The 26,650-nt window shown below is 40.1% G+C and overlaps 1 protein-coding gene across 7 annotated transcripts in view; it reads right to left on the bottom strand.

Annotated features, from left to right (window-relative positions):
* LIMCH1 (LIM and calponin homology domains 1) overlaps positions 1-26,650 on the bottom strand; it is a 174,107-nt gene that overhangs the window by 65,594 nt on the left and 81,863 nt on the right. For all 7 annotated transcript variants that reach the window (XM_084205237.1, XM_084205238.1, XM_084205239.1 and 4 more), the window contains exons 4-6: positions 8,012-8,118; positions 4,988-5,018; positions 1,897-2,007 (exon numbers count right to left, since the gene is read on the bottom strand). In XM_084205237.1, coding sequence (XP_084061363.1) covers positions 1,897-2,007; positions 4,988-5,018; positions 8,012-8,118 — 249 coding nt within the window. The remainder of the gene's footprint in view (positions 1-1,896; positions 2,008-4,987; positions 5,019-8,011; positions 8,119-26,650) is intronic.

Raw genomic sequence — 26,650 nt, 5'->3', positions numbered from 1 at the left:
GATTAACATGTTATATTTTACAACCAAATCCTCTTCAAATGCAGTAACATACAAACCCACAATTGCCAGTGGGAAATACTGCAGGGATACAAGAGTAGGGACATGGAAATAGAAGTCACCAGCAGCCATCACAGCAGCATCACCCTAAATAAGACTTTTCAGGACTGCAAAATGCTCTGTTTATGCGTTAAAGGCATATATAGCTTTCAGCTCTTATGAGATCTCTACTCCCCTCCCAGCTCCAACATTTGCAACAAATCAAGCACCAGCCTCTTGCTTATGTCCTTAATTTGCAGCACTCTGCAATGCCCAGCCAGGTGCTTCATGACCACCAGCTCCCTGGAGAACGCTTCCTTTTGCCCCTAGCCTATTTCATCCCACAAAAGGGTTCAAGATAGGACCTCCAAAATGCTCTGGTGATTAGTTTCATGGGTAAATATCACCTGGAAAAAACGGAGCCTTGTGGTGTGAGGTTAAACATTAAAAATAAATCATGATACCATGCAGCACTTACATTGTGGCTACCTGCACTTTGGCAATTTTTCTGTGCTAGCTCCTTTTTTTGGGTTTGTTTCACCTTTCAGACCCTTTGGAGTGTGAACTGCTCCTTCCCCGCATCTTCTACTTGTAGACAACTCAACTACTAACTTCATCTTTTCATTGCTCAGGCTCAGTCATATCACTCATGAGTCCCAAAGTCCCAAGTGATAAGCACAGGTCATTAAATGAAGACTAAAATAAACTTCTCCAGAGAAGCAGGATGTTCTCTTTTCCTCTCCATTTTCACCTGCTTGTTCAGAAGAAGTGGGCTCACAAACAGGAATTTTACCCATCTAGTTAAGGTTCTCTGGTCACACCAGGGTGTAGGAGCTGCTATCAGTCAGACAAGCATTTCTTCCTCTCCCGTGGTTCTGGCCCTGTGAGATCCCAGAACGAAGACCTGCAGCTGGCACAGTTGCAGCAGCACAGAGCTGAGGGAGAATTTAAGTCCAGAGAGTCTCCCATGGTCCCCAAACCCTACTGCCTGTGATGACATGGCCATTACCTGAGGTGGGGAGGGAATAGCAGGCAAAAGGCTTTTTGTGGACTGCAGAATGTGTCAGCACAGCCTTTCTTGAGCATTATGTCCAACACACATGGTGCCAGCACGTGGTGCTGCCAATCTTCTTCCACACCTGCTCCTTGCCCCTTCCATCCCAAAGAAGGGCAGGTTTGGCTATCAGGCATTAACCATGAGGTTAAGTGTCTGATGTCAAGGTTCAGGGAATGCCAGAATGCTCAACCAAAAACCCTCAAACCACCCCGCAGCAATCACAACTTTTCTCTTCCAACAGAGAACAGTTCATCATAAACCACCAAATATGATTTCAACCAGAATTTAGAGCTTGGCAAAAACAGATTTATCCTAACTATGCCTTTGGTGAAACACAATCTCCTTGTCCTCCACTTCAGCTTTATTTAGATCCTTTGGTTTGATGTTTTATGTTGCAACACAAAACCAAAAAAGCTGCCCATGAGACTGAATGTTTTAAAGAAGAAAAAAACCTATGTTTTTGTGAGTCCTACCACATTACTTTTGAATCTCAGCTCTTCTAGCTGAAACTTGGTGTCATAAATGAAAATAATTCAAAGCAAAACACATGGAAATTAAGATGAAAGAGCCACATGACAATTCTAAAACCTTATTTGACATCACTTGCTTCATCACTGATGCCACCAAAAGCTGGCTGCCAAAGTGGTTTTCAGTTTGGTAGAATCAGAAACATTTTTGATGTAAGTAGAAGTTTACTAAGGAATTTGCATTCCAGCCTCCCTTCTCTCATATTTAGAAAGAAACATTTATAAGAGCAATAATTTGAAGTAAATTTCCATTCCCAAAACATAACAAAAAGATACCTTTCTCATTTGTGCCAGGAAGCCTTCAAACTCCTTCAGGTTCAGGGTGGATCCACTATATGATGTGCAGCTGTTTGCTGCTTTCCCTAGCCAATAAATGGTGACTAATACCTGCAGAAGTTAATAAGAATTAATATCAGCCATCTACACAGTCCTGCATATAAATTTAACTTCCCTGCAACATCCTTCAACTATTCTAAACTGCACAGCAGCACAAGATTTTTTTTATAAAGCTGAACTGAAAGGGAAGTGTCTGTCAAAGGTTAAACATAAATACACAGGCAACTATGTACATTTAAACAGTCCTAAAAATATTTAACTTAACATATTATCTCCCTGGTATTTTAAATAAAAATAATAAAATTGTTATGTCTTCCTGGAAAAATAAACAGAAAAGATGGAGCTGAGTAGAAAAACTAGACAAAGAGATTTGAAACTTCTAGAAGGCGTGCATAAATACATTTGTTTGTAAATTCAATACAAAAAACTCCCTAAAGACTACTAATATCAGTAGTCATTAATGAAAACCATTCAGACCAGGGTAACAAACAAAGTACCTAGAATGTCTGCCTGCCTAAAAGCATCTTGAATACGTGTCTCTTTCAAGGACAGAAAAGGGAGTCCCATTTTTAATCACCTTAATGTAAGTAACCAGATGACACAGGAACATTTATTTCCAGGCTTCTGCTAGTTTAAGAATTTCTTAGCCCAAGATTAATCAAAAGCCATGAGCATCTTGTAATTTCTATCAGACTACAGCATAAAAGTCAGTGATTTAATTCAAGTTCTGACTTCATACCTCTCCATAACTCAAAAATCCCTTCAAAACTGGTGAGGGAAAAGGACCATGAATTGCTCTTGCAAGTAGCAAAGATATCTGACCTGACACTGCTGGTGTTGCACTTCTTTTAGAAAATGAGAAATTAAGATGCTTAGGATGGTCAAATCCAATACATCCAAAAATGCTGACATTTATACCATGCAAGGAAAGGCATTTTCTGTACCACATATGTGTCCATTTAGGGCAATGTCTTTAATAATACCTGTGCAGCAGCTATTTGGACTGGAAACTGCTCATCAAAGGCAATCCAATTCAGTGTTTTGCACTGGTTAAAAATGACAAACCATCACCCGAGAACTTAGGGCTTTTTCTCATTTAATGTTACACATTATATGACATTGCAAAGTATTTAACTGCAGAATGAGCAGAAAATATTTTGATGTGGAAAAGAGATGCAACCAATAATAAATAATAGTTGTCATTACCTGTATCAAAAAAAGATTAATAAACTGAAATACAGTATTTTATGTTTTGATGGGACAGGGCCATATACTTCATGCTATATAGTGAACTAAAGGAAACAAGACTAGCAGAAATCCCGAAGTGCAGCTCTATTCCATTGGGAACAGACATCTCTTGGACTCTTCTTCCCTAAAACATGCATCCACATTACTCCTCAGCAACATGCTAGACTTTTCTTATCAACTTGCACTAGCATCCCCATTTTTCATTTAAGTGTACTGTTCAAAGTTATGCAGCACTGCAGCTGAGGCCCTGTCAGAAAAGGATACAGCATCACACAGCCCTTCTGTTTAATAACAACTGTGGTACATAATGTAAAATATGTATTTTATATATAAATATAGTTTATATTTTTCTTCAATTTAGAAGCAGTTACATGTCATGAAATAACTGAGTAACATTTTTAATGAGGTTCAAAAACTTTTCCCTTTTAAAAAAAAATTACATCAAAATCAATACTACTGGGCTGAATGAAGGGAGGTGGTGTTTCTAGTCCTGATTTTTTTTTGTCTTGAAACAACCTTTATCTGAACTGTTTTCCTTCAACCAACACCACTTGACAAATTTAATGCAAAAAAGTCTTACAGTAGATGTTCTCAAGTTAAATGAAAATATTTGCAAATAACAGTATTTCTAGTAACCAGGAAACTGCCATTGAGTTCATTGATGAAGGTTATGGTATTTTTGGTATTTTTATTTATTTCTGCTAGCATTTAATCACTTTCTTCTTCCTCTCTTTATTTGAAAAAAAAAAAAAAGAGGCAGAAAATTTCACATTTGCAAGCAATTCCGGCTGGCTGCCAGCTGAGGCTGCAGGATCATGCACCTGGAAAGCATATATTGCCTACAAGCACATTATGGAGGATACTTTTGAAACTTCACCTTTAAAGCAACACATCTGTACTAAGATGTTTAGCCAGTGCCCACAAAGAGTGTTAAAATACCAAAGCTGAATTCTTCCCCTAAAAGTCTGTGTGCTGGCTGCAGAAGATACTACTCTCCTGATGATGGGAAAGACAGGATGAAACAATTTGGGGGAGGGGTGGTTTTGGTGCTGTTTGGGTTTTGGTTTTTTTTACCTCCAGTCATGGAAGTTATGATTACTGGTTTTCAAAGTTATTAAAAAAGATCTTGGCATTTCCTATCAGGATATAGGGATGTGAGCCAAACAAAAATTATACCAGTTTACAGCTAACTAAGGACAGACTGCTCGCTAGGCTTTAAACTGAGACCAGCAAAGTTTAGACATTTTCTTTTCTAGTTAACAAGCACATGATCCAATACCATTGCCCTTAGTTTAAATGAAGAGGAAATTGGAGTTAAATGGAAATAGCCTTTCTGGAAACACTAATTTATTTGGAAGAACAATGAGAAAGCTAGCAAACCTCATAGTAAGGCCTTGCATCCCAATTTAATGGCCATTTTGCTTCATTCTAAATGCTTTGTGCAACTGTACTCTATGCCTATTTATCTGGGAAGGGGTACAAAAGTGTGGCTTCATGGTCGAATCAGACCATCCCCAGCAAACACCACACTGGACAGCACAGAAATCACTTGGTTTATCACTCAGGGCATCTAAGAAGAGACAAATGTCTCCACTTTGTTTCCTTTGTAAGGCTGCTTTGCCATAGCAGCTCTACTGTGATTTCCAGCAGAACCCAGTTAGGTTTGTATTCAGAAGGACTTTTCAGCAATACTCATGTACTCAATTTTTACTGACATAATTCTTGATCAAGCCAATAACAGAATTAACCAGACAAAAAGAAAAACTCCAAATGATGTACTTACATTTTTCAGCTTCCTACTATAGTCAATGTTCCTGGTTGCACACACAAACACATACAAAGATAAGAAAAAAAAAAAGAAAAGAAAAAAAGGAAAAAAAATCAGAAAGCAGACATACTTTCCAAGAGGCTGTATGCAGCAGATCATATTTTCCCTAACAAAAGCCTGCTGAATGCTTCTGCTGTCTGGAAATACATGAAAGCTAAGAAGATGTAGTTCACACATTCATTTATTTATAACATGGGAGTATTTTGTCACCATTATTTCAATCATTAAATTAGAATTCTGGAAGTACAAGAAGAAAATGTGTTTATAATGCTCCCACAGTAAAGTAGGACAATGCCAAAATATTTCCTTTAAACAGAGTTGCTGATTTCTTAAAAAAGGAGGACAAAAGTCCTCACTGCTAAAATTCTGCAATTATCCAAGTCAGATTCTGCTCTGCAACCCATACAGATTCTGGAACAACTGAACAAGCATAAGAGGCATCAGCAAACATTAAGGAAATATTGCAGGTGCTTCTGTGGAAACAAACATTACAAAGAACAAAGTGAATGGATGAAGCAACACAGACCCTGCCATTTAGAACAGAACATGCCATGGAAAACATTTATTTTTTAAATGTATACTTGAGCACTCAGACTGAACATTGGCATCATCCTTCTCTGTTGTTTTTTTTCCTCTTATGTTCGTGGAAAGTGGCAGTTTTATGTTGAAAACGACAAGATACGAAGTTTGTTCAAACATAAACAATATTTCAAAATTCAGCAAAGAAAGCATTAAAGAAAAGAAGGAAATACGTATCATATTTAGGTGCTAAAACCAACATAAGACTATTTGAGATGTAGTAAAGATTGTGTCCTGATTATTTACCAGTGGAATTGTCTTCTACTCTAACAGCAAGACCACTCCATCATTAAAGTTTATCTGGCAAAACCAAAAATAAATATACTCAAATCTGTTAGAACAACAAAAGCCTAAATATAGGCAATGGTAAGCCAAGTATTTTTGATAGCATCTTTTCAAGCCAAAATTTTATCCCCTAGTACCCACACAATAAGAAAAATAGAACAGCCCTGTTTTTTTCTTAGTAAAATAACAGTGGAAAAGAGACTTGCTTAACTAGTCACAAAAAAATTCCTTACAGCATTAGCTCATAACTTTTATAAGCAGAGTGATCCAAAAAATAGATCTAATACATGCCTCAATTAACATCTGTATGGGAAGAAAAAGGGCAAAATGTCATTATCTTAAGCATGTGCAATAATGTCATACTCATCCTTTACCACAAATAATATTTTCACCACGTTTAAAAAAATCATGCAGAAATCTTCAAAGAGGGAAAAAAATCACCTTCATGCTTTGGGAACTAGCTAGCACAACACAGCCTTCAACATATTTCTCTAGAACAGTCATGGACTTGGCTTGCACACCTCAACTCAGTTACTCAGTGTGAACTTGGACAGGGCTAGGAAAACATTTGGCTCATTTCCACAGCTGCTTTCTCTGAAGCCTCATATGCAGTGGAGGCCCAGGCCAGCTCAGTGGGGTTTGTGACACCAGGGTTCACTTGGTGACAGCTTTGCTTTGAGCTCCACCCTAGTCAAAGCCTCTCAACCTGCCTCCACCAAGGTTGTCCACCTATCTTCAACCCCAAAAGATGAAGGTTTTTATCAGAAAGACCCTTCCTCTCTGGTTTCATAGGGAGATTAGGGTTTTATATGAAGATTATGGATTGTTTTGCAACTCTCTCCAGTCAATCATCCTAATGATTTTACAGGACATCATGAAGAACCCATTTTATTGAAGTATTATCAGATTTAGAAGAAATACATGACATAGCCTCCACTCACTCCCATGTACAGGGCAAGAAGAACCTCATGTTAGAGTCAGAAACTCGGGAAGGAGCAAAAAAATGGTACACCTTAAAATAAGGGCACTGGCCAATTTGATTTTCAGAGCCTTTGAATTTTCCCAGACAGTGCCTGAATACTATGAAAACTTGCCCATCTTCCACTGCCAGAAAGGAATAAAAAAAAAAAAGCTACTGAAATTTAGTAAATTGTTTCCATATACTTCTCTAAAATAGATATGTCTGATCAGGATTTCATTAGTGATCTTTTCGGCCAAATGAAATTAGACCATTCAATCAACTCAGCAGCATTTGCTTGTTATTAGAGCAATAACTTCTGTTATAATGTAACACGACATGATAGACCCAAAACTTTCAGGAAAACTTCCAAATACCAATTTAGAAGTTAAGAAACACCAATTATAAATTTTGTTAATTTCATGAAAGTGTGGGGTGATTTTGCTTTTAAAAGGTGGGAGGCCTGTGCAATTTGTGTGGTAGTGGGTGTGTGGTTTTGGTGAAAAACTATCTAAATTGTGCCATTTCCAGTTCACACAGACTTCCTCAGTCCAACTGCTGTGTGTCTCAAGCTATAGCTCTTGCAGGGAAGTTAAGAGACCATGCTTATGCCGCCATCTCATCGAGTCTGAGAGGCCTCTAACTGCCCTATATTTTCCCAGCAGAACAATTTAGTCTGACATAGCAGAACTGTGACTTCTTTTCCACCAGACTACAATATTTTATGAGTTGGACAGACAAAGAAAGAATGTCATCAATTTAGATTAGGAAAACCCCTAAGTCCCTCAGAATCTCATTGCCTAACTAAGGCAGTATTTTCACAAAATCACAGGATAAACTGAGTTGGAAGGGACCCACAAGGATCATCAAGTCCAACTCCTAGGCCTGCACATCCCCAGGAGTCACACCACGGGCCTGAGAGCATTCTCCAAGTGTTGTCCTCTTTTTCAGAGCTGTGTTTAATGTCTCTGGGACAAAACCTGTTGAATAGAACAATCTATTCATCCCAACACTGAAAGTTTCCCAAAATTCTGTTTCCTATCTGCCTTATACTAATTACAGTTCTATAGGCTTTTTGCTCATTCTTAAATATTTACTATTGCATCACATGCACCTGAGGCTGTAACATGCTAGTCACAAACTGCTGTTGTACTTACTTGATGGTTACTCTGTTTGATGTGTCCTGCAGATCGCCAGGATCAAAAAGCTGAGATTCTTTAAGTCCCAGTTCTTTGCAGCCTCTTAGGAATAATATGATATTATCCTGAAAAGAGACAAAAAGCATGAAATCTCAACACTTTAAGCTCTCCTTAACTAAAAAAAAAATCTTATCAGACCAACTTCTCCCTAATTCAGTAACTGCTCATGAACAGTCACACCATTTGCCAAATGAAGAACCAAAGATATTTCCAGCCATATAATCTAAGAGGTCAGTGTAGATTCTGTTTGAAAACCACATACGTATGAAACTTTTTTCTTTTTCTTATTTCCAAGATAAACAACAAGCTTGTTGACTTCTGTTCAAACACAGATTTTGGCAACTTTTTAAACTGAAAAAGGCTCACTGATTTCTTCACCTACTGCTGGAGGCTGCCACACAACCTCAGCATGTTACATAGTAGAAAAGGCAGGATTTTTGAAGGGAGCAGGAAGAGTAGATGTGAAAAAGCCTGCCACCATTTAAGCAAGCAATTTCTTCAGAAAACACTTTGCATGTTAGCTATGGGCAAGCCAGTTAACACGACTGTTCTCTTGCCTCTCCAAAGGTAACCAGTCAGAAGCCACTGAGAAAAGAGATAGGTGCTTTCTCCTGAAATAAAATCCTTGGAGCTATACTTCACCTGGCCCCTGTTTCTAAGAAGAAACAATACCCAATTTTGTAACACTTCTTATGGAGGATTTACTCTTTGCAAAGTGTAAAAATTAAAAGCCAGTAACTAAGAAAGGCTAAGTAAAAACTGATATGTCTCTTTCAAACCAAGTCCAAGTGATGACACTTCAGTTTGCACCAAGGAGATTGAATCTGCATGTGTGCATATACAGTTAATACAGGTTTTATACATATGCATGCACACCACTCCCCTGTTACAGAAACAGTGAATATGTTTCACGTGGATAAATCTCGCAGCTAGTAGAGAATAATTTTTTAGATATATACATTTCTAGACCAGCAACTGCAATGGTAGATACGTGGACAAGTAAAGATACAACGTACAGCTTGATATTCTTTGAGGAATCTCATCTCAAACCTAAAGCTAAGCTGCCACATGAACACTTGCAGAGAAGCAGAACCACAGCATGTGGTGGAGACCTGTTTTCACAAAAGCTGGGAAGCAGAGGAGCCTGGTGGTGTTCAGCTCTTACCCACTCTGCATGACAGAGCAGGATTGGTGAGCAGAGCTCTCCCACATCTGCTCCCAGCCTTTCCTGGGGCTCGGGGAGAGCAGCCCTGTTTGTTCTGCAAGCAGCATGCAAATCGCCGCGGCTCTCGGCATGCCAGCGCTCTCACAAAGCTTGCCAGCCACACTGCAGAAAACAGAGACTTGGAAATTCAGAGGAGTTCAAATCTCCCTTTCTTCCCTGGCTGAAACTTAACAACTCTGGAGGGGAGCCAGCGGGGGAAGGAACAGCAGTTGAGAGAGCAGAGAGCCCATAACCCAGAGAGACAGCATCATTCATGACATGAAAAGATGCCTGTAAAATTTTCCATCTGGCTTACTGTTTGCATTATAATTTTTCCAACTGCATCATGAATAACTCTTATGTTTAGTCTTTGATGGAGGACAGTCCTGGTCACTCTCAAATGGCTGGTGGAGCAATGCGTAAATCTAATATATTAAATAAAAAGGCAAAAGCGTTCAAAAAAAGTTCCTAACAACATTTCCAAATTTAACAAAAAATATACTGGACATAGAGATCATAGTAACCTAACAGAAAACAATCCAAGGAGGAGGAATGCTGAAGATAACTAATTGCACCCATCTTTATGCCAGAAGTTCACATCTGAGTTATGATAAGCAGTAACAAAAATACCAGTTATTTGGCAGCCACAGAGTTTGGAAACTTGGTTCTTCTGTTGATGAGCAAATGCCTGCTTCTCAAAAAACCAGTGTCTCCTACTCCTGTTGGCTAGATGCTTTTATTTTGATGGTCATCATTTGAATAATGTTTGCCAAGTCACTAACACTATCAGCCAAACAATTCCTCAGAAAGCTGGTATCATGTATGGGCACAAATAACCACATGTGCCAACAAGATGCAATCTGTGATCCCTGAAAGAAGCTTCTGCTTTTGCTAAAAATCTCATAATTTTTATTTCACAGTGGTTCTAAAAATGGCACTTGTTTAAAAGGATTGAAGAAAAATCCAAGAAAGAAAATGTTTTCAAGTGATATATTTACTCAAGGACACCTGCCTAGGCTGCCTAATCCAAGCTAAAAAATGTATCCCATATTACTGCAAAACTAAACTTTTCCTGGTTTGCTCTAGTACAGATGAAATTCACATTTGTTAGTTCCATTGAGTCACTGGAGAAAACAGCTCCTAAGCCACTAAAGGGAGAAAGGAGCCTTAAAGTTAAGACCCAGCTCCCAGCAAAGCTTTCTCTCAGGATTACTACACCTTGCATTGACCAGGTCCTGACTTCTTTGGTTCTCAGAAAATGTTGCTTTTATCTTTCAAGAGGATTTATTGTTCAGGGTCTGTTAGCTGAAATTATGCACTTTTTGTCAAAAAATGCCACTCCTTGTCATTGCTGAAGAAACTGGAGAAAGCAGAAAAAACAGGTTTACAAGTAGCAAGATGTAACAATCATCCTTACTTTTAATGGGTGACTGAAAAGAAACATTTAATGTGCCTGCCCAGCTCCTTACAACTTGGCAGAGTTAAATAGGTCATGCAAATGGGTCACACTGCAGTGGCAAGGATCTCAGGGTGGCCAGCTGCTGTGCCTCAGCTAACAGACTGCTATCTTTTACAGTGGTCTCAGAAGACACACGGCCAGAATTTGGACCTCTGGCAGCCCCTACAAGGCACCATCACACAATTTCCTCAGTATCTTAAAATGGAGATGATACTGCTTTTCCCTCAGCCATTACTTTCTGCAGCTGCAGGGTTGGAGTAGACAGAGAATTGGTCACTTGGTCAGCACATCATTTCCTACAGCCCCAGAGGACCTGCAACTGTCTCTTGCTGGCTCCTCTTGGTTTCATCCCACACCACAGTAAAATCAAAAATCTTCTTCTGGTTTTTGTCCTTCATACACACAGAGGAAGAAAAAGCTGATAGGTTACAGCCTAAATTTATTTTGCAAATTTTCTCTTTCATTTTAATAGATAAAATTTTATATCCATAAATATCTATATTTATATAGATCTGTAAGTTATAAATCTGTAATCTACAGATATCACAGATAGCTATACAATTTTATCTATGCTTAGTCTATAAAATGACAGTCTAAATAGGCTGTATAGAGAAGATAAATGCTTCAGTATGGTGACAGACACAGGATGCACTGATAGGTTAAACCCCCAGCCTTTTCTGCTTGCCCCAGCAGAGTCCTGACAGTTACTGTTACATCAGCACTACAGGCAATATCATTTACTTTAAAGTACTGAAAACTAAAAATTATTAATGTAAATGTTTCACTATACTGAATTTCAGAAACAAAAAATTAATGAACACAAAACTGCAAACTCCCAGGCAAGCCAGCCATGAACAGTAAGAAGGGTCATGGACAGATAAGGGTGCAGAGCACCAGCTCCCTGAGAACTTAGTCAGAAGGATGCATGGGAAGCAAGGGAAAAATGCTCCTTCTCTTACAACTGCATTTCAACACCATCACCTTATCATCCTTTCTGGTGTGTAATCTGATGGACTCTCCACTACAAGATCACCTTGCCAGGACAATAATCTGAAGGTAATGCAGAGAGAGTAGGTGGCAGAGGGCTTATGACATGTATGAAGGTGGCAGGAGGGGGAAAAGATGACACACTACTCACTTCTATTTTTTTTTTTGTTTGTTTTAACCTGTGTGTTATATATATGAAAAAATGTTCACTGTATAGCGTTAAGTAATTTTCCTCATGCACAAAGTGGAGCACAAAATCCTGAACCCTGTAAAAAAAACCCCCAGAAACTGGCAGTTGAGTAGGACAGACACCCTGGAAAGCCACTGCAAATTCACACAGTAGCACTGCCAACACACAAGACAGTTCAAGCTAGCGAGAATCAAATAGTCACAGCAGGCAAATTCTCTCCATAGGATCTGCTGATCAGATGCAATGGCAAACAGCTTGAATTTGGCCCACTTCCATTCCTTTCATCTGCCACAATGCATACAAAACAGTCCCACTGGATTCGCACTGCAGATCAGTTCTACAGCTTAGCACTGGGAGCCATCGTTTGTCAGATGTGCTACTGCATGGCCCGGATGAGATATTCAGATAAACTTGGGGAAAATAAAAGCAAGCCAAGCTGTGTATCTGCCCAGAATACTGAATAAAATGCCAAATACATGCCACTTCTGCAAGCTGGAGATATTATTAGCTGCCAGTAGCACTGCTCTGTTTTGCAGGACAGCTGCAGACAAACAGGTGGCCTTTTTCATTTCTGGAATGCTGATATTTTCCCTGCTCCAGAATAAATGAGAAGATCTCTAAAATTAAAAATAAAAAAAAATTAAAAAAAGAAAATTTCCAAACTACTTTTCTGAGAAGTTTCCAATAGACTACTGCTTTTCTGAGAAGTTTCCAATAGACTCTCAAAAGCTTTTTGCTTGGTCTCAACATTTCTTCCTAATTCCCTTATTTTTCCATTTTAAGTAAGTAGTGGTGATAATTTATCTATATAAAAGCAGTGGCTCTTGCCTGATTCATAGGTTCATAGAAATATGGGAATATTCAGTTCAAGTCCACCAGGAAAAAAAACTTCTACAAGAAGGGCTGGGAACTTTTTTTTTATATATATATATGAGAAAAAAAATCAATCTACATATATATGTATGCATATATATATACACACACACACATATATGTATATATGCATTGCTATTTCTCCAAGATACTTTTCTGTGTATGTTTAACTTTATACATATGTTTAACAATATATATGTGTGTGTGTGTATACATGTGTGTGCATGTGTGTTTAACTATATACATATATATAGTGTATCTTTAACTATATACATATGTTTAACAATATATATGTGCGTGTGTACCTGTGTGTGTATGTGTGTTCATCCAATATGCTTTGCTGTATATATATAACAAAGCTACATAAAAGATTATTTTCTGTGGCAAGCCCCTAATCAGTACATTTGGAAGGACATGGATCACAGTTAGGACACGTTCACTCAGAAGCTGAGGATGGTTCCAGAAGAGGAAGGCTGACAGCACACCAGAATTGAAGGCGCCTCCCAGACAGGGTTGCTTACATCCCCAAAGGATTCTGACGCACAATAGCCTCACCCACGAAAATTAAACGCTAGTGGGGGAAAAAAAAAAAAAAACCCAAACCAAAAAAACCCACCAAAAAAAAAACCAAAAAGGAAAAAAAACCCGCCCCCCCTTCAAAAAAAAGCACAACAAAAAAAACCCCACCAAACAAAAAAAAAACCAAAACAAACAAAAAAGCCCAAAAACCAAACCAAACAAACAAACAAACAAAACCCCAGAAAAAGATGATCCCTAGGAGCAGGGAGGGGAAGCAGGACTTACCAGCCCGTCAGGCGGAGCGATGCTCGCCCGCCCAGGGCCCGGGCAGCCGCAGCCCCGGACTCCACCCACGGCAGCGGCGCTGCCCGGCACCCGGCGGGAGGACCGGCAGCGCCGGGCGCGGAGCGGGCGAGCGCCAAGGCAAGGGGCAGGAGCGGAGAATGAACACCGCGAGGATCAGACTGAATCAGGAGGAGCAGGGATCACCGGGCAGGCAACTACTGCCCGGCTCCACAGGTAGAGCCTTCCAGCGTGCCCCTGAGAGGCTGGTGAAGGCCGCCTTTGCCTAGGAAGCCGAGCCTTCTACTGCTGCTTTTTGGGCAGCCAAGAAGGAAACGTGTGTTTCCTTCAATATCACTCGGGCTTTCTTGTCAGAAAAGCAAAAAACACCTTTAAAATGGTGTGAAGAAATGGGCCAGTTGGTACTGTACTTCAATTGCACAACACACACCAGAAACCCCAAACGTAATTGAATTACCTTCAGGTAATATCTAAGTCTGCCTGAAGATAAAAACAACAGAATCATAAAATCATCAAGGTAGGAAGAGATTTTCAAGATCATCCAGTCCAACCATCCACCCAGCAGTACCCCCGTGATCCCTGAACCACTAAACCACATCGCCCAGTGCCAAATCCAGATGGCTCTTGAACACCTTCAGGGATGTGATTCCACCACATCCATGGGCAACCTATTCCAATGCCTGATCATCCTACAGTGATTTTTTTTTTCTAATGCCTACTCTGAATGTCCCCTGTCTCAGCTTAAAGTCGTGTCCTTTAGTCCTCTCACTGCAGGCACAGCAGAAGAGACCAGCCCCCACCTCACTACAACCTCTTTTTGTGAACTTGTAGAGAGCAGTGAGGCCCACCCTGAGCCTCCTCTTCTCCAGGCTAAACAACCCCAGCTCCCTTTGGGTGTCTCAGTACCTGATTCCAAAGATAACTTAGCTGGAACTGCCAAGGTGCTTAGATCCTGCTGCTCCTAGCCAGGCTTGCTAGGGTAAAAACCTGCAAGTGCCTAGAGCAAGAAGATCGTGCACAACTTTGATGCTGCTATTGATTGTATAAAAACTTATAATTTTTCAATAATGTGAATGGAAGCTGAGCAAAAGAGAGAACATGAGCAAGAGCAAACTTCAACCCAACAGGCAAAAGGAAACCACGAGAGGGTGGGAGGGGTGCACAGAGCATGAGCACAAGGCTGACCCTATGACTTCACTAGTGAAGTAGGTCCTGATATTACCCCTTGCTACATCAGGTCATTATCCCTGAAGGCATGAGTAAAACATTTAAACAAATGGGGGCTCAGTCAACTTCCATGTCTTTGGGGGAGAGAGCAGATGATGATCAGATGATGTGAACTCCCTCAGATTTGCCAAACCCAAGATACACCCTAAAGATGGCTTTGTTTACAGCACTGAATACAGAACATAGGCAGGCAGGGAACAATCCCAAAACATTTCCAGGCTATTCACTGGCTCTGATGCTGATGAAATCACAGCCAGATGTCAAACAGATGTTAGATTTTACCAGGTCATAAAGAGGGGATGCCTATCTGATGCCATATTCTATGGTAACAGCCACGCTATGGCCAAGGAACAGGATAACATTTCCTTTCCACCCCTTCTCTGCCATTCACTCTCTCACCTTTTTAATACCAGATGATAGCATTTGACTTGTGAGGGATTTGGTCTCAGTTTTATGACTTCTGTTACCTGCCTCTTTTTTTTTTTTTTTTTTTTTTGGTGAAAGAAGTTCACAAAGAGCAGGGTTAAAAACAAGTTCTCATACAGTGAATTGTAGAGAAGCACTCCTAGAAGCCAATGGGAATTCACCTTGAAAATCCAGAGCCAGATGGGTGAAAACACAAAACCAGCAAAAACATAAGGTGTGGTTTCCTTTTGCTGTGATGGAAAGGCCTTTTACTTATCTCACTCTGCCTTCTTGGTATGAAGTGGGTCAATAGAAAAGTTATGTCAGAGTGGGTTGGGGAAAGAGCTACAAAAGAGACAAGAATGAAAGAAACATCACAACATCATGCTCTGAGAGCAACCTACAACCTGAGCTGCCATCTCAGTGGCAGCTACTTCTTCTCCATCCTCCTGGCAATAGTTATGCTGTCTGTCTGAAGAGGAGGAAGAAAGGTCCTAAAGACAAATTTGACCTTCATTTGCACTCACATTATGAGTGCAGGAGTATGACTAACCTAAACACAGATCTCTAGAGTTTCAACCCTGAAACCACAGCTAGTGCCACAATGGTTCTGTCGGAACATCCTCTGGGGAAACCGGACACTTTCCTTTCTCAGCACATCCCTGCAACTGTTGTCTCCACAAATGAGGTCCTCAGCAAAATACAAAAATGGGCAAGAAATTCACAATTAAGTTTAGGAGACACGCTGTTTCCTAAGTTTGGTTTGTTTGAATAGACCCAAAGTGTCAAGGAAAGTCCAGAGTCTGACTATGGATTTATAAGTACTTAAAAGACAACCATCCCAAACAAACTGCTTAAAGAAAACAAAAATACATAAACTTTAAATCTAAAGTTTGAAGTCATAAGAACCACTACACCATATATTGTGAAAACAAAATTGAAGTAAAGGAGATCACCAAAGAAATTAACCTGAGCATTAAATGTAGGAGAATTTTTTTTTTTTTGCTAGACATAGTGATAAAGCTTATCACTCTGCATACAAAAAAAAACCCCAAAAAACAACAAAACAAATCCCCAAAAACATAGATAAATAAAGGTGAATTACCTCACGAGCAGTGTACCCAAAGGAGCACCACAAATAGCTTAATCTCCAACAGAAGTCCTTCATGTGTTACACATAGTCATCAGCTAAACCAAGCAGTGCTGAATAAACCTGTGCCCTTCCAGAGTGCTGTTCAGGCAATTGTGTGTTAAGCCATAGCACAACACGTACTTTTAAAAAACTATTTATGTGTTTCTACTAAGAGGGGTATTTTGGTGGTAAAGATGATTACCTATTCAAAGCAAATATAGGTGCTAAGATTTATTCCATGTTTTCCTTAATTATACTAGCAAGTCTACAAAAGATACCTTTTTTTTTTACATAACCTTCCTTCTTTTCTCTGCCTGCAGAGTCCAAGCTTCATGGGATCCCTTTGATCACATTTGATATCCCAGGGCACTGATACCCAACACCTGCTTGCTATATTTTGACTTGTCTGTTGAGAAAATAACCTTGTTTTCCAGGAAGAGCAGTGTTGACTATTCAAGGGACCCAGCTCCAGGAAATCATCAGATTCAGCGTGCTAAAAACCTTTGGGATGGAGTGTGTCTTGCAGAGAAGAAAAGGAAGAAAAATTCTGTGCATCATGAGCCTGTTCACCTGAAAAGGTGTGTCTGATTGTATTATTAATTATCTGACCAGCATCCTCTATTATAAACCAGTACAGGTAACACAAAGCATAACCAGTGCATCTGCATGCAGCTTCAGAGATTACTATCTGAAAAAATACATCTCAAGTTGTGATCCCTTCTGACTGCTTTTATTTTTTCACTGTCTCTACATCCAAAGCAGATGGCAAGGACAAAAAAATAAAGGAAACAGAAATGAGCAATAGTGAGAATTATACGTAATGCTTTTCTGATACACAAGAACCTGATTAATTAGAGAAACAAAACTGTGTTGGAGGTATAGCCTCAATTCTTATCTTCTCCATGTAATTTATCAGCTGTCTTCTCAATCAGGCACAGAAGCAGATTTCATCACAATTGTATAATCCCCAAAATACAAGGTTTTGATGAAAATATGTGCATGATTAACACAATCTGAAGTTTTGTGACATCCAGTTATATTGGGCCAGCTGAGCATTCAGGGCCAGAGAACAGCTGAAATTTTCTGAACTTTATTTTTAAGGTCTGAAACTGTAAAGGTACAAAATAAATCAGTACCTAAAATTTAAATCAATATGACATCAAACCTCTAAAACTGGATGTATGACCACCACCTGGCAGCCTCATACAATTTTTTCTAATTGCAGTAACTGCTCACTTCTAGCATGACTTTACTTTCTTCGCCCTTTTCTTTACATGGTATGTTCCCTTTTTCTTAGTATATTAAGCAAAGCTATCTTCCATTTAAAGCCAGAAAATTGTAACACTTGTCAATATTTGGACTTCTGTCAGTAGACAGCAATCCACCTCAGGGATCAGGACACTTTGCATCCTGAGCTGTTGGAGGGCCTCTTCATCCCTCTGTCCAAGTACAACTGCTGTAGGTGGGCCTCAAAAGATGCAAGAAAGCTGCTTGTGGGGGCCAGGGGCTGGCAGTAGCTGTTAAAATCAGACCAAATCTCTATTCCCCAAGGCAAACAGCAAAACAGCGAAACCGCCAAGGAGGACTCATTCCTGGTCAGTTCATGACCTCTGCAAAAAAGCAACAAATTCCACTTCTCCTTTCAAATTAAACATCTACTCTTTATTGCCAAGGAATATGTTTTACTAATCTGTGGTGTTCAAGGTTTGATAAACATCAGAAATATTTTTGCTGCTGTTACACGATACCTGACATACATTTTCCCCCCACTCACAGCTTTGCATTTTCATGCCAACATTACATAAAACATACTGGACTTCTTAAATGTACAGGTTGGGGTCTCCTTAAAACACTTCTAAAAGAAGCTGTTCAAGTCCAAAAACCACAATTTTTTTTTAAATTGGCTATTTCTACTGAATGAAGTTCCAGCACATTCCCCATGAAAAACCTACCTTGTTGGTTTTACTTCCACTAAAAAAATAAATAGAAAGCTTTCATATTTAGGTGTCTAGAATTACTTTGGTGAGGAAAAGGAAGGGGAAGAAAATGCATAATTTTCAATTTTTTGCAAGTGAATTTTACAGACAATCGAAATATCTGTGCAAAAATATGCTCAGTAGATCAGTGCCCATTTCTGACTTGGACCATATACAGTATAACAGCTTAAATAATTGAGTACTCCAGTACTATATTCATGTATCTGTTGTTTCTTTCCCAGGTATGAAAACATCCATTTGGTGTCTCAATGGCATGGCCATAACTCTCAGTGGTCTTGAATATCTCCAGCTTTGGTGGGTTTTTTTATGGTAAATATTCATGGCAAGATGACCTGCCCAACAGTCTGGCAGTGATTTCTTTTCCACTCCTTTTCAACCATCAGTAAGCAGTCTCTAGACTCAAGAAATAGCATTACTATTTCTAAAGCTATTGTAACTGCAAACCTAGATTAACTACACAGAATAGCCTACTTAAATCACTTAAATTGCTACTGTTCACTAAGTCTATAGTGGTCATGCAAGCATGCCTTTGAAGAGGCATTTGGAAATTGGAATTCATGGACTACATCTGGAGGCCAGTGTAATTTGCAGTTAAGAAGACTAAGCTTTCAGGACAAATAAAATGTAGTACAATAATATAATGTATTTAAGAAGCAGAATTTCCTTAAATTAATGGAATAAAATCAATGATTAAAGCAAGAGAGAATGAACAGAAGTCTTCTTTCATATGGTGCATTCCTATTGCAAAGCATTTTCCCAGCTCTTTCACAGTGTCTTGTGGACAGCAGAACAGAGGATGGGAAAGGATGTGTCCTCTTACAGGACTGAGATCCCTGCTGTTCAGTTTTCTTCTACACATTAGAGGTGTACTACTGCAACACTCTCTCTCCCCTCAGAATACACAAAGCAACAAGGGTAGGAAGATATGTTCATCACATGGATCACACCAGGTCTTTAGAAACAGGATTAGAAGCAGTGAAGATGGTAGAAATAACTTGTATTGTTTGTTGGTGAAGGGAACAGGAAAGGAAAACAAATTGGCTGTCACTGATAATTTATTCTTAAAATTTCAGTTAATACCCTACCCTCTGTCCTTGCCAGACCTGAGATAAATTTTGTTTTTTACAAGAAAAGAGCCAATCATGCTTATAATTCAGCTTACCTGGGTATAACCAGTGGCTCCTGCTCACAGCAGTCACAAATAAGGCCAGCAGAGATGCTCATGTACGATCAAACAACAAGCTTCCAACTCCTCACCTGCTAATTCTGAAAACTGTTTCAATTTAAAGCCACATAAAAAATGCATTAAAACTTAGCTGATGAGACTGTATAAATGAAAATGGTAAATTTAACATAAATATGATTTTTTCCTTTGCCCAGCAAAGGAACAGGACTCAGAGTTGATCAGAGAGAGGTATATCTAGACAGCAGAACCAATAGAGTCTTAAGATTATTAGGCCAGGCATCAAAGACCATGAAAGCAGCTGTACTAGCTCCAGCACCAATAAGAAGCTGCCAGCAAATTAGCTGATTTAAAGCACTGCAGAGTCCCCAGCCAGCTCACATCTCCAAACCACTCCCATAGGGGCAGATTTCTGGAGAATGCAAAAGTTACACATGGCTACCCAAAATCAGCTCAAGGCCAGCAGGACTTACTGGCTTTGGCAAGCACTTCTACACTGCCCTTCCTGGTGACTGGGGAATACATTCATCAGACACAGAACTGCCTTGCTTCAATGCACTGACCCAGCTGATGCTCAGCACTGAAGCCAATCAACCCTTAAATCTGGAGACCCTGCTGGGAGCTACCTGGGATTTACAAGGTCAACAGATGTAGCCCCATCCAGTACAGGGGCTACAGAGCTGTGCAACCACCTAAGGTGATGCAGGATCACTGCCCAAACTGCACTGCAGAGCCCACCCACTGAGGAGGCACCAGACCCGGGTCATACGTGTTCTGCATGCTCTTTGTGTGCATGCCAGCCAGCCCAGAGCTGCTCAGGGGCTTCAGCACCCCTCTGACTGCAGAGACCGTGCAGAGTCAGCTAGCCCCGGAGCAGCACCCACTTTCTGGGGCTTTTTGGCTACTTGGAAATCCCTAAATGTGCTGTGCTGCACTGCTAAGGCCATTTGAGCCATTTGCCCTCGGAAAGGCACTGGCATCAAGCTGGTCTCCTGTGAGAGCTGATGTGGCTGTCTTGAGCAAGGGTGAGAGCTGCTAAAGCCAAGTAGACTCTTCAGTGAGTTGCCCACACCCACACTACAGAGGTTATCCAGGGTTCTGCATTCTCTGGCATATCCGAAACTCCACCTTACATTATCCTGAATAGAGTAGTCGACTGTTTTTTCCTCTTATTTACTTCCCATCCTCAGTCTGGCATTTTTATTTCTCCAACTTGCAAAGTTACAGAAGACAAGAATATTTCTATGCTGCTTTAAAAAGAATAGATTATATTGGAAGCCGTGATGGAGAGCACTGACCACAACCTTTGAAGTTCTTGGTGTGTAATTCACTTACATAATAGTTCGTATTAAGGTTTAAGTGCTGGATTTCTAGTATTGCTCATCAAATTTCAGCCAAATGAAAAAGAAGCAAGGTGAACTACTCTTGAGAAGATAAACTATCTGCAAGAATTTTTGATGCATGTGTGAGAACACTAAGAACCCTCAGTGTTCTAAGAACCTTCTTAAAAAATATTTAAAGGTCTGGAATTCAAGGAGTTTCAGTTCTCTAGGATCATAATTTAGAAAGTAAATTTTAATCAGGATTGGGTGGCTCAAGAGATTGGGTAATAGTATTTAAAAAAGCAAGTGATTAATCTCTGATCAACCAGAGAGTAAGGACTAAAGAGCATTTAAGGTCTCAAACACCCCTGGGAGCTAGCCAACTTAGTCTAATACTGTGGGTGCTGACTCTAGGCAGATTTTGGTTTTTCTCACACACAGTCCTTGTGCTATGAGTAGGCTCCTCTAAATTTCATTAGAACTATTCCATCATTCTCCCCAAAATTCTGCAGTAGTTATGCCTTTGAAATGCCAGTGGCAGGTAGATACTGAGTTTGCTGATAACACTGTGCTGACAAGTACCTTGTTCCTCTGTTCCTTTTTACTGCATCTACGTGTTTTTTCTGAATTACAAACTCCTGAATTGACTTGAGGTGCCATAAAGCATAACAGGGAAGAGGAGATTCATATCAGCCAGGTGATACTTTGCAGGAAAACGGACTTTGGTCAGTGCTGACTGTGTCATTCAAAGACCTGAGATGCACAGAAATGGAGGCCAGGCAGGTCTGAAGGTACAGCTCCTAAACTCCCTTCAGACTAATCATAATGTGGGATTGAATTTTGCTCTTTGTTTTGTTTCAGATAGAATGAAAGAACAAGGAAAAACTGTTGCATTTTTGCTGAAAATATGTCATCACCCGTTCTAAAATAATTCTGCTAATACCTTGCTTACTCACATTTTTGTGGGACTGCACCAGTTGTCCAATACAATGTAGTTATCTTGCTTCTTCCTTGTCTAAAATTCTAGTCCACTGACGTATCAGATTTCACCCAGTCACTATTCAGCAGTGTAAAAATAAAATACAGGCATGTACACTAAGGGAGAAGACCAATCTAGCCTGACTTCTCAAAACATACAGAGCAAAACAAAACTCAGTCTCCTGTGACCAACCTTATGTCATGCTACTTTTTTGCATTAGTCTGTCACTAAGCACTGAATTTAGTTACAAATTTTATGTGTTCTTTTGGCCCACAACCTTTACTTACGTACTTACTTCTCTTTAAATCTTTAGAGGCTTTTGTAAGAGCTCTGACAGCACTCCCTGGGAACCATTCTGTTTTATTTACCAGTTTGCAACTAGTTTTGCCAATAATTGATGGAATTCCTGCATTTATTCATAATTTGTTTTCTGAAATATCAGAAAATGCATTGTTTCCAATACACAGTATCAAGCCTGTAGTAGTAGTTATTAATTTTTTTTAATCTGCTTGTTTTTTCTTTGAAAAGAAACAACAGCACAGCAGAACAGTGTATCTCTGTCTGGTGCATGTGACACTCTCAGAACATTTTAAGCTTTCCTTTTCATGCAGTTGCTATAGTTTAAGAAGCAACTACTATCTGACCTCCTCAGGGGTAACAGGAGAAACTTAATGAAAGAAAACATCCAGGAATTGTAAAACAATAAGGGTTTTTTTCTGCTTATGCAGATGTCAAGTGAAAGTTGCATGAAATATTTTTCGAGATCAAAAGTTGAGATATTTTATTAGCTGGTGCTGCTGACCTGTGCAGACAGTCTTCTGGCACAATTTTCACAACTTGTTTATAGTATCACCTCAGTTATCTGGAACTTCGTGTTATCCCCACAAGGGTCAAATTCCTGACATGTATTAATTACACTGAAAATTGCCCTGGATTACTTGAAACCTCAAATAACTGAACCTATCCACTATCCTCCCTTTTAAATAACAGAGGACATACTGTATAGGGTGCTAATACTTTGTGGCTGATCTCTGTAACTCCAGAAATTAATACATAAACGTCACACTTCTTATCTAGCAGGTCTGCCAGCTTTGGTCTGAAAACCAAGCTTGAGAGGCAGAGAGCATTTGTAGCATGGTCCTATTCACTGCTCTGGGCTGCAGGACTGGGGGAGATAGGAAGGACAGGAAGGTTAAAACCAAAAAACCACTGACCAGCATTCCTGATCCATGCACTGCTGGCCAAGGATACAGACCTGCTTCACAGTTCAGCTCTCTTTAGTTGCCAAAATGACCTTGGATCCCTCCTGTAGTCAGCCAAAGACTGGGTGCTGCCTGCAGGGTAAGCCTATGTCTCACTAATTCTTGAGCTTTTTACTGCACTGCATCTTCTTGTGCCCATTACCAGCAAGTCAGGCCTGCAGCTTCCCCTTGAAGGCACTCACCAAGCAGGAGCCTCACAGGAACCTCTATAACTTCATTATATCAGGGCTTGAATGGAAAGATAACAATTCAATGACCTACTGACAACTTAGGTAATGTAGCCAACAGCAGGCATTAGCTCTAAGATCCCTAATGCCGTTGCTAGGCAGGAGTGGTAAAGTTGGGATTGGTTTTGGAAAAAACAGCAAGCCCCTTTCCAGCCAAAGGAGAAATGGTATTCAAAGGGCAGCAGCAGCGAGGCAGCTTTCATTAAGAAAAGGTATGAGAAATATCCAGGAACTTTTGGTAGGTAACACCCATAGGATTTGTTGGCTGTGCAGCCAAGCTACACAGCACCCATCCAACCCAACAGTCATAAATGGCAAGCAGCAAGAGCATCAGCAGCCTGGGCTATCACTTTAAGGCCTGAAATTTGTTGCCCCACAACAGGTGCAAGGGTAAGTGTCGCAATCTGGCACTCGGTCCAACATGCCTCCCAACACACCAATGCCCCTTTGCAACATGTTAAGTCAAGTAACATCTCTTTAGCAGTAAAAGGAGACCGAATAATACCAACATTATGACTAAAAAAGAAGAGAAAGGGGAAGGGGGGAAGCAGCATGTTTACACCATTGGCCTTATGGGGTAACACAAGCTTGGTTCTAAATTGTGCATGAGAGCTACTACAGTTCAAAGGAGAAAAGCCAAGGTAATGAATCAGTATAACAGAATGAACTGAAAAAAGCTGAGCTGAACTCAGTACACACTTGGATGCGTGCACACATTTAGTAAGTTCAATACTCTCCTCTTATTGAAAAGCCTGAAAACTCCCTTTCACACACCATGCAGTAATAAATCAGCAAGCACTATTGCTCCAAAGAAAAACAGACATTCACCATTTAACTAATAGTGCGTCCCACATGAAAATTAGGAGGCAGAAACAAACAAATATGTAGCAATAGTGAGGACTTCAACAGAAGGACACAACTCCAAAGAGATGAGGATTGCCTCTGTATTGCAATATTAATTTTCTTGACCATTAGTTATATTGCTTATCCATAAATGAATGTGCAATTCTCCTACTAAGCTGTGGGGCAGATTTGCACGTGATATCACAAGGCTTTTCAGCTTTCAAAAGGTTAATAGTTAATGGTTTTGATGTCCCTCAGTCAGATAGTTCAGCCTATCTCTGTATTTTCCATAAGCAATTAACTAAGCTGTTTCCTCTGCAGCATTAATTTTAACAGGTTTACAATAGTATCATTAGACCTCTGGACATTTAAGAGGAAATGCATTACAATTGGAAAGTACCATGCCAAGCAGGAAGCAAGTGGCTTCAATCCAGGAGCAGTGAGGAATGCAGAGCAAGGAGAATTCAATGTCAGGTATTTCAGACCTCTATTAATTCTTGACCACAGCACCAGACTATAGAATTTTACTGGGCTCTTAAACTAAAGAAATCACTTTGCACGGATCTTTAAGGCACCAGTTTTCCATTAGTTTGCCTTTTTGCTTGTTTGCTTTAAGTCAGGGAAACAACTGCAATGTGATATTTGGAGCAAGACACGTTCCATCATCTGCATTCAGCACATAGGCTCCTGCTAGCAACATACACATCATCTAAAATAAATCCACTTAAGAGTACCCGGAAAGGTTTTCAGCATAGAAACAGTAGGAACAGTTGCTAGCAGACATTAACTGCAACAGCCTTCACCAAGTTGGTTTGCAGCCAGGGAGGGGATTAGAGACAGCATTCTTCTGCCACCCTCTTCAGCCCAAGGGCTGGGGTCACAACAGACTGTTGCTTGCTCTCTTTTCACAAGAGAAGGTCAAGGAAGGTTGAGCTTCCCTGGACCATTTTGAGGTGGCCAATCTGTTGGTCTGACTATACTGTGAAAATTCTTCCTGCTTGACATCCCAGGACTTCTCAGGTTAAGAGCTTTTGGGAAGGTACCCTCCCTTTTCACACTTCCAGTGCTGCTATCTGGTTGTCAACATCGATCTAGCTGTTCCCTGCAGCAGAGGCTACATGTCACTGAAAAAGACAGTTGGGGATCAGAGATGGTATTTATAGCACAGACCTACAGACTCCAACCTGTGAGAGGCTTTCCAGAATTAGGGAGTGAGAATACTACTAAATATAATTTTAAACACAGACAACCTTTAAATGAAGGATTTAAGGTTGAGACTTTCCTGGATCCCTGTGTCCTTTGCTTTTGACCAATACCTTAAGGAGTGCATCTAAGTTTAAACTCTGTAGCTGCAGTTTCAAAACTATTTTAAACTGATGGAATGATACCTCTTTTCCCACCTTGGTGAGCCTCTTCCTTCCCTCCTGCCTGCATTTCTTTTCATGCTGTAAGATGAAGGGTATTTTTTAGCCAGGTCAGTTGCCCACTCCAGCTAATATGAAAGCCAGGGCTGTCTTTTGCAGGAATACCAAATTCAGGGTAGCTGAAAGCAACCATAACCTCAAGTTTAGTTTTCCTTGCTAAGGACAAAAGCTGATACTTATTTAGCTTCAAGACATGGACAGCTGTAGCTCTGCATATTTTATGTGTGTTGGCCTAAACACTTGCAGTACACCAGCTCAGAGCTTCTCTTTATATCCTCATTGCAAACTAATCAATATTGCAATAGAAGACACACAAAAATTGCAGGTGCCTGGATACAACAACAGCAGTGCCTCATTCCCCCCAGGACACAGGTGACACATTCACAGACTTAGGGCATCCAACTCCTTCACTGAAAACCCCTGAAGATGGTACATGTCTCCAGAGCATGTGGTATTTGCTCAACTATTAAGAGAAGTCATAAGCTTCAACAGTGGGATTTGTTTTGAAGAGTATAAATCATTGCCCAGGAGGCCCTTTCTTTCCAGGACAGCAGCTCAAGGAATGCACTGATCCTTCACTTCATTAAGTGGAAATTCAAGCAAATGGCATTGGTTTGTTAAACTATTATATTTTCTGACATTTACAGGTAGTTAGAGATTATTCTTTAAAAGCTTGCCATTTCTGAAATACTCACTCACCTGAATGTCATTAAACCAATGTAATGCAAGTCATGGCTGAACTTGCAGAAGGACTCCAGCATCTAAAAGCAAATCTAACAGTTATTCCAGTAGGCAACCTACATTTTTCATGCCTACATAATGAGCTCCTCCTGGAAGCCAGCTGCCCTCCCCAAACCAAGAAAGACCCTGTCATTTATAGTAAAAGTTAATGCAATGATAAGGTCAAGTTTACATTTCAGCTGCCTAGCATTATCACTTCATCAGTAGCAATGTTTTTCTTTTTGCTGTTTTCAAATGTTATCCCTGGAATCCTTCAGTTTACTAAACTTCCTATGCAACCCCCCCCCCCCAAAAAAAAACACACAGAAAAAAAAAATCAA

The sequence above is a fragment of the Fringilla coelebs genome (assembly GCF_963513975.1).
Source record: "Fringilla coelebs genome assembly, chromosome: 4".
NCBI classification, from domain to species: Eukaryota; Metazoa; Chordata; class Aves; order Passeriformes; family Fringillidae; genus Fringilla; species Fringilla coelebs.
This window is presented reverse-complemented; position numbering and strand designations above follow the sequence as displayed.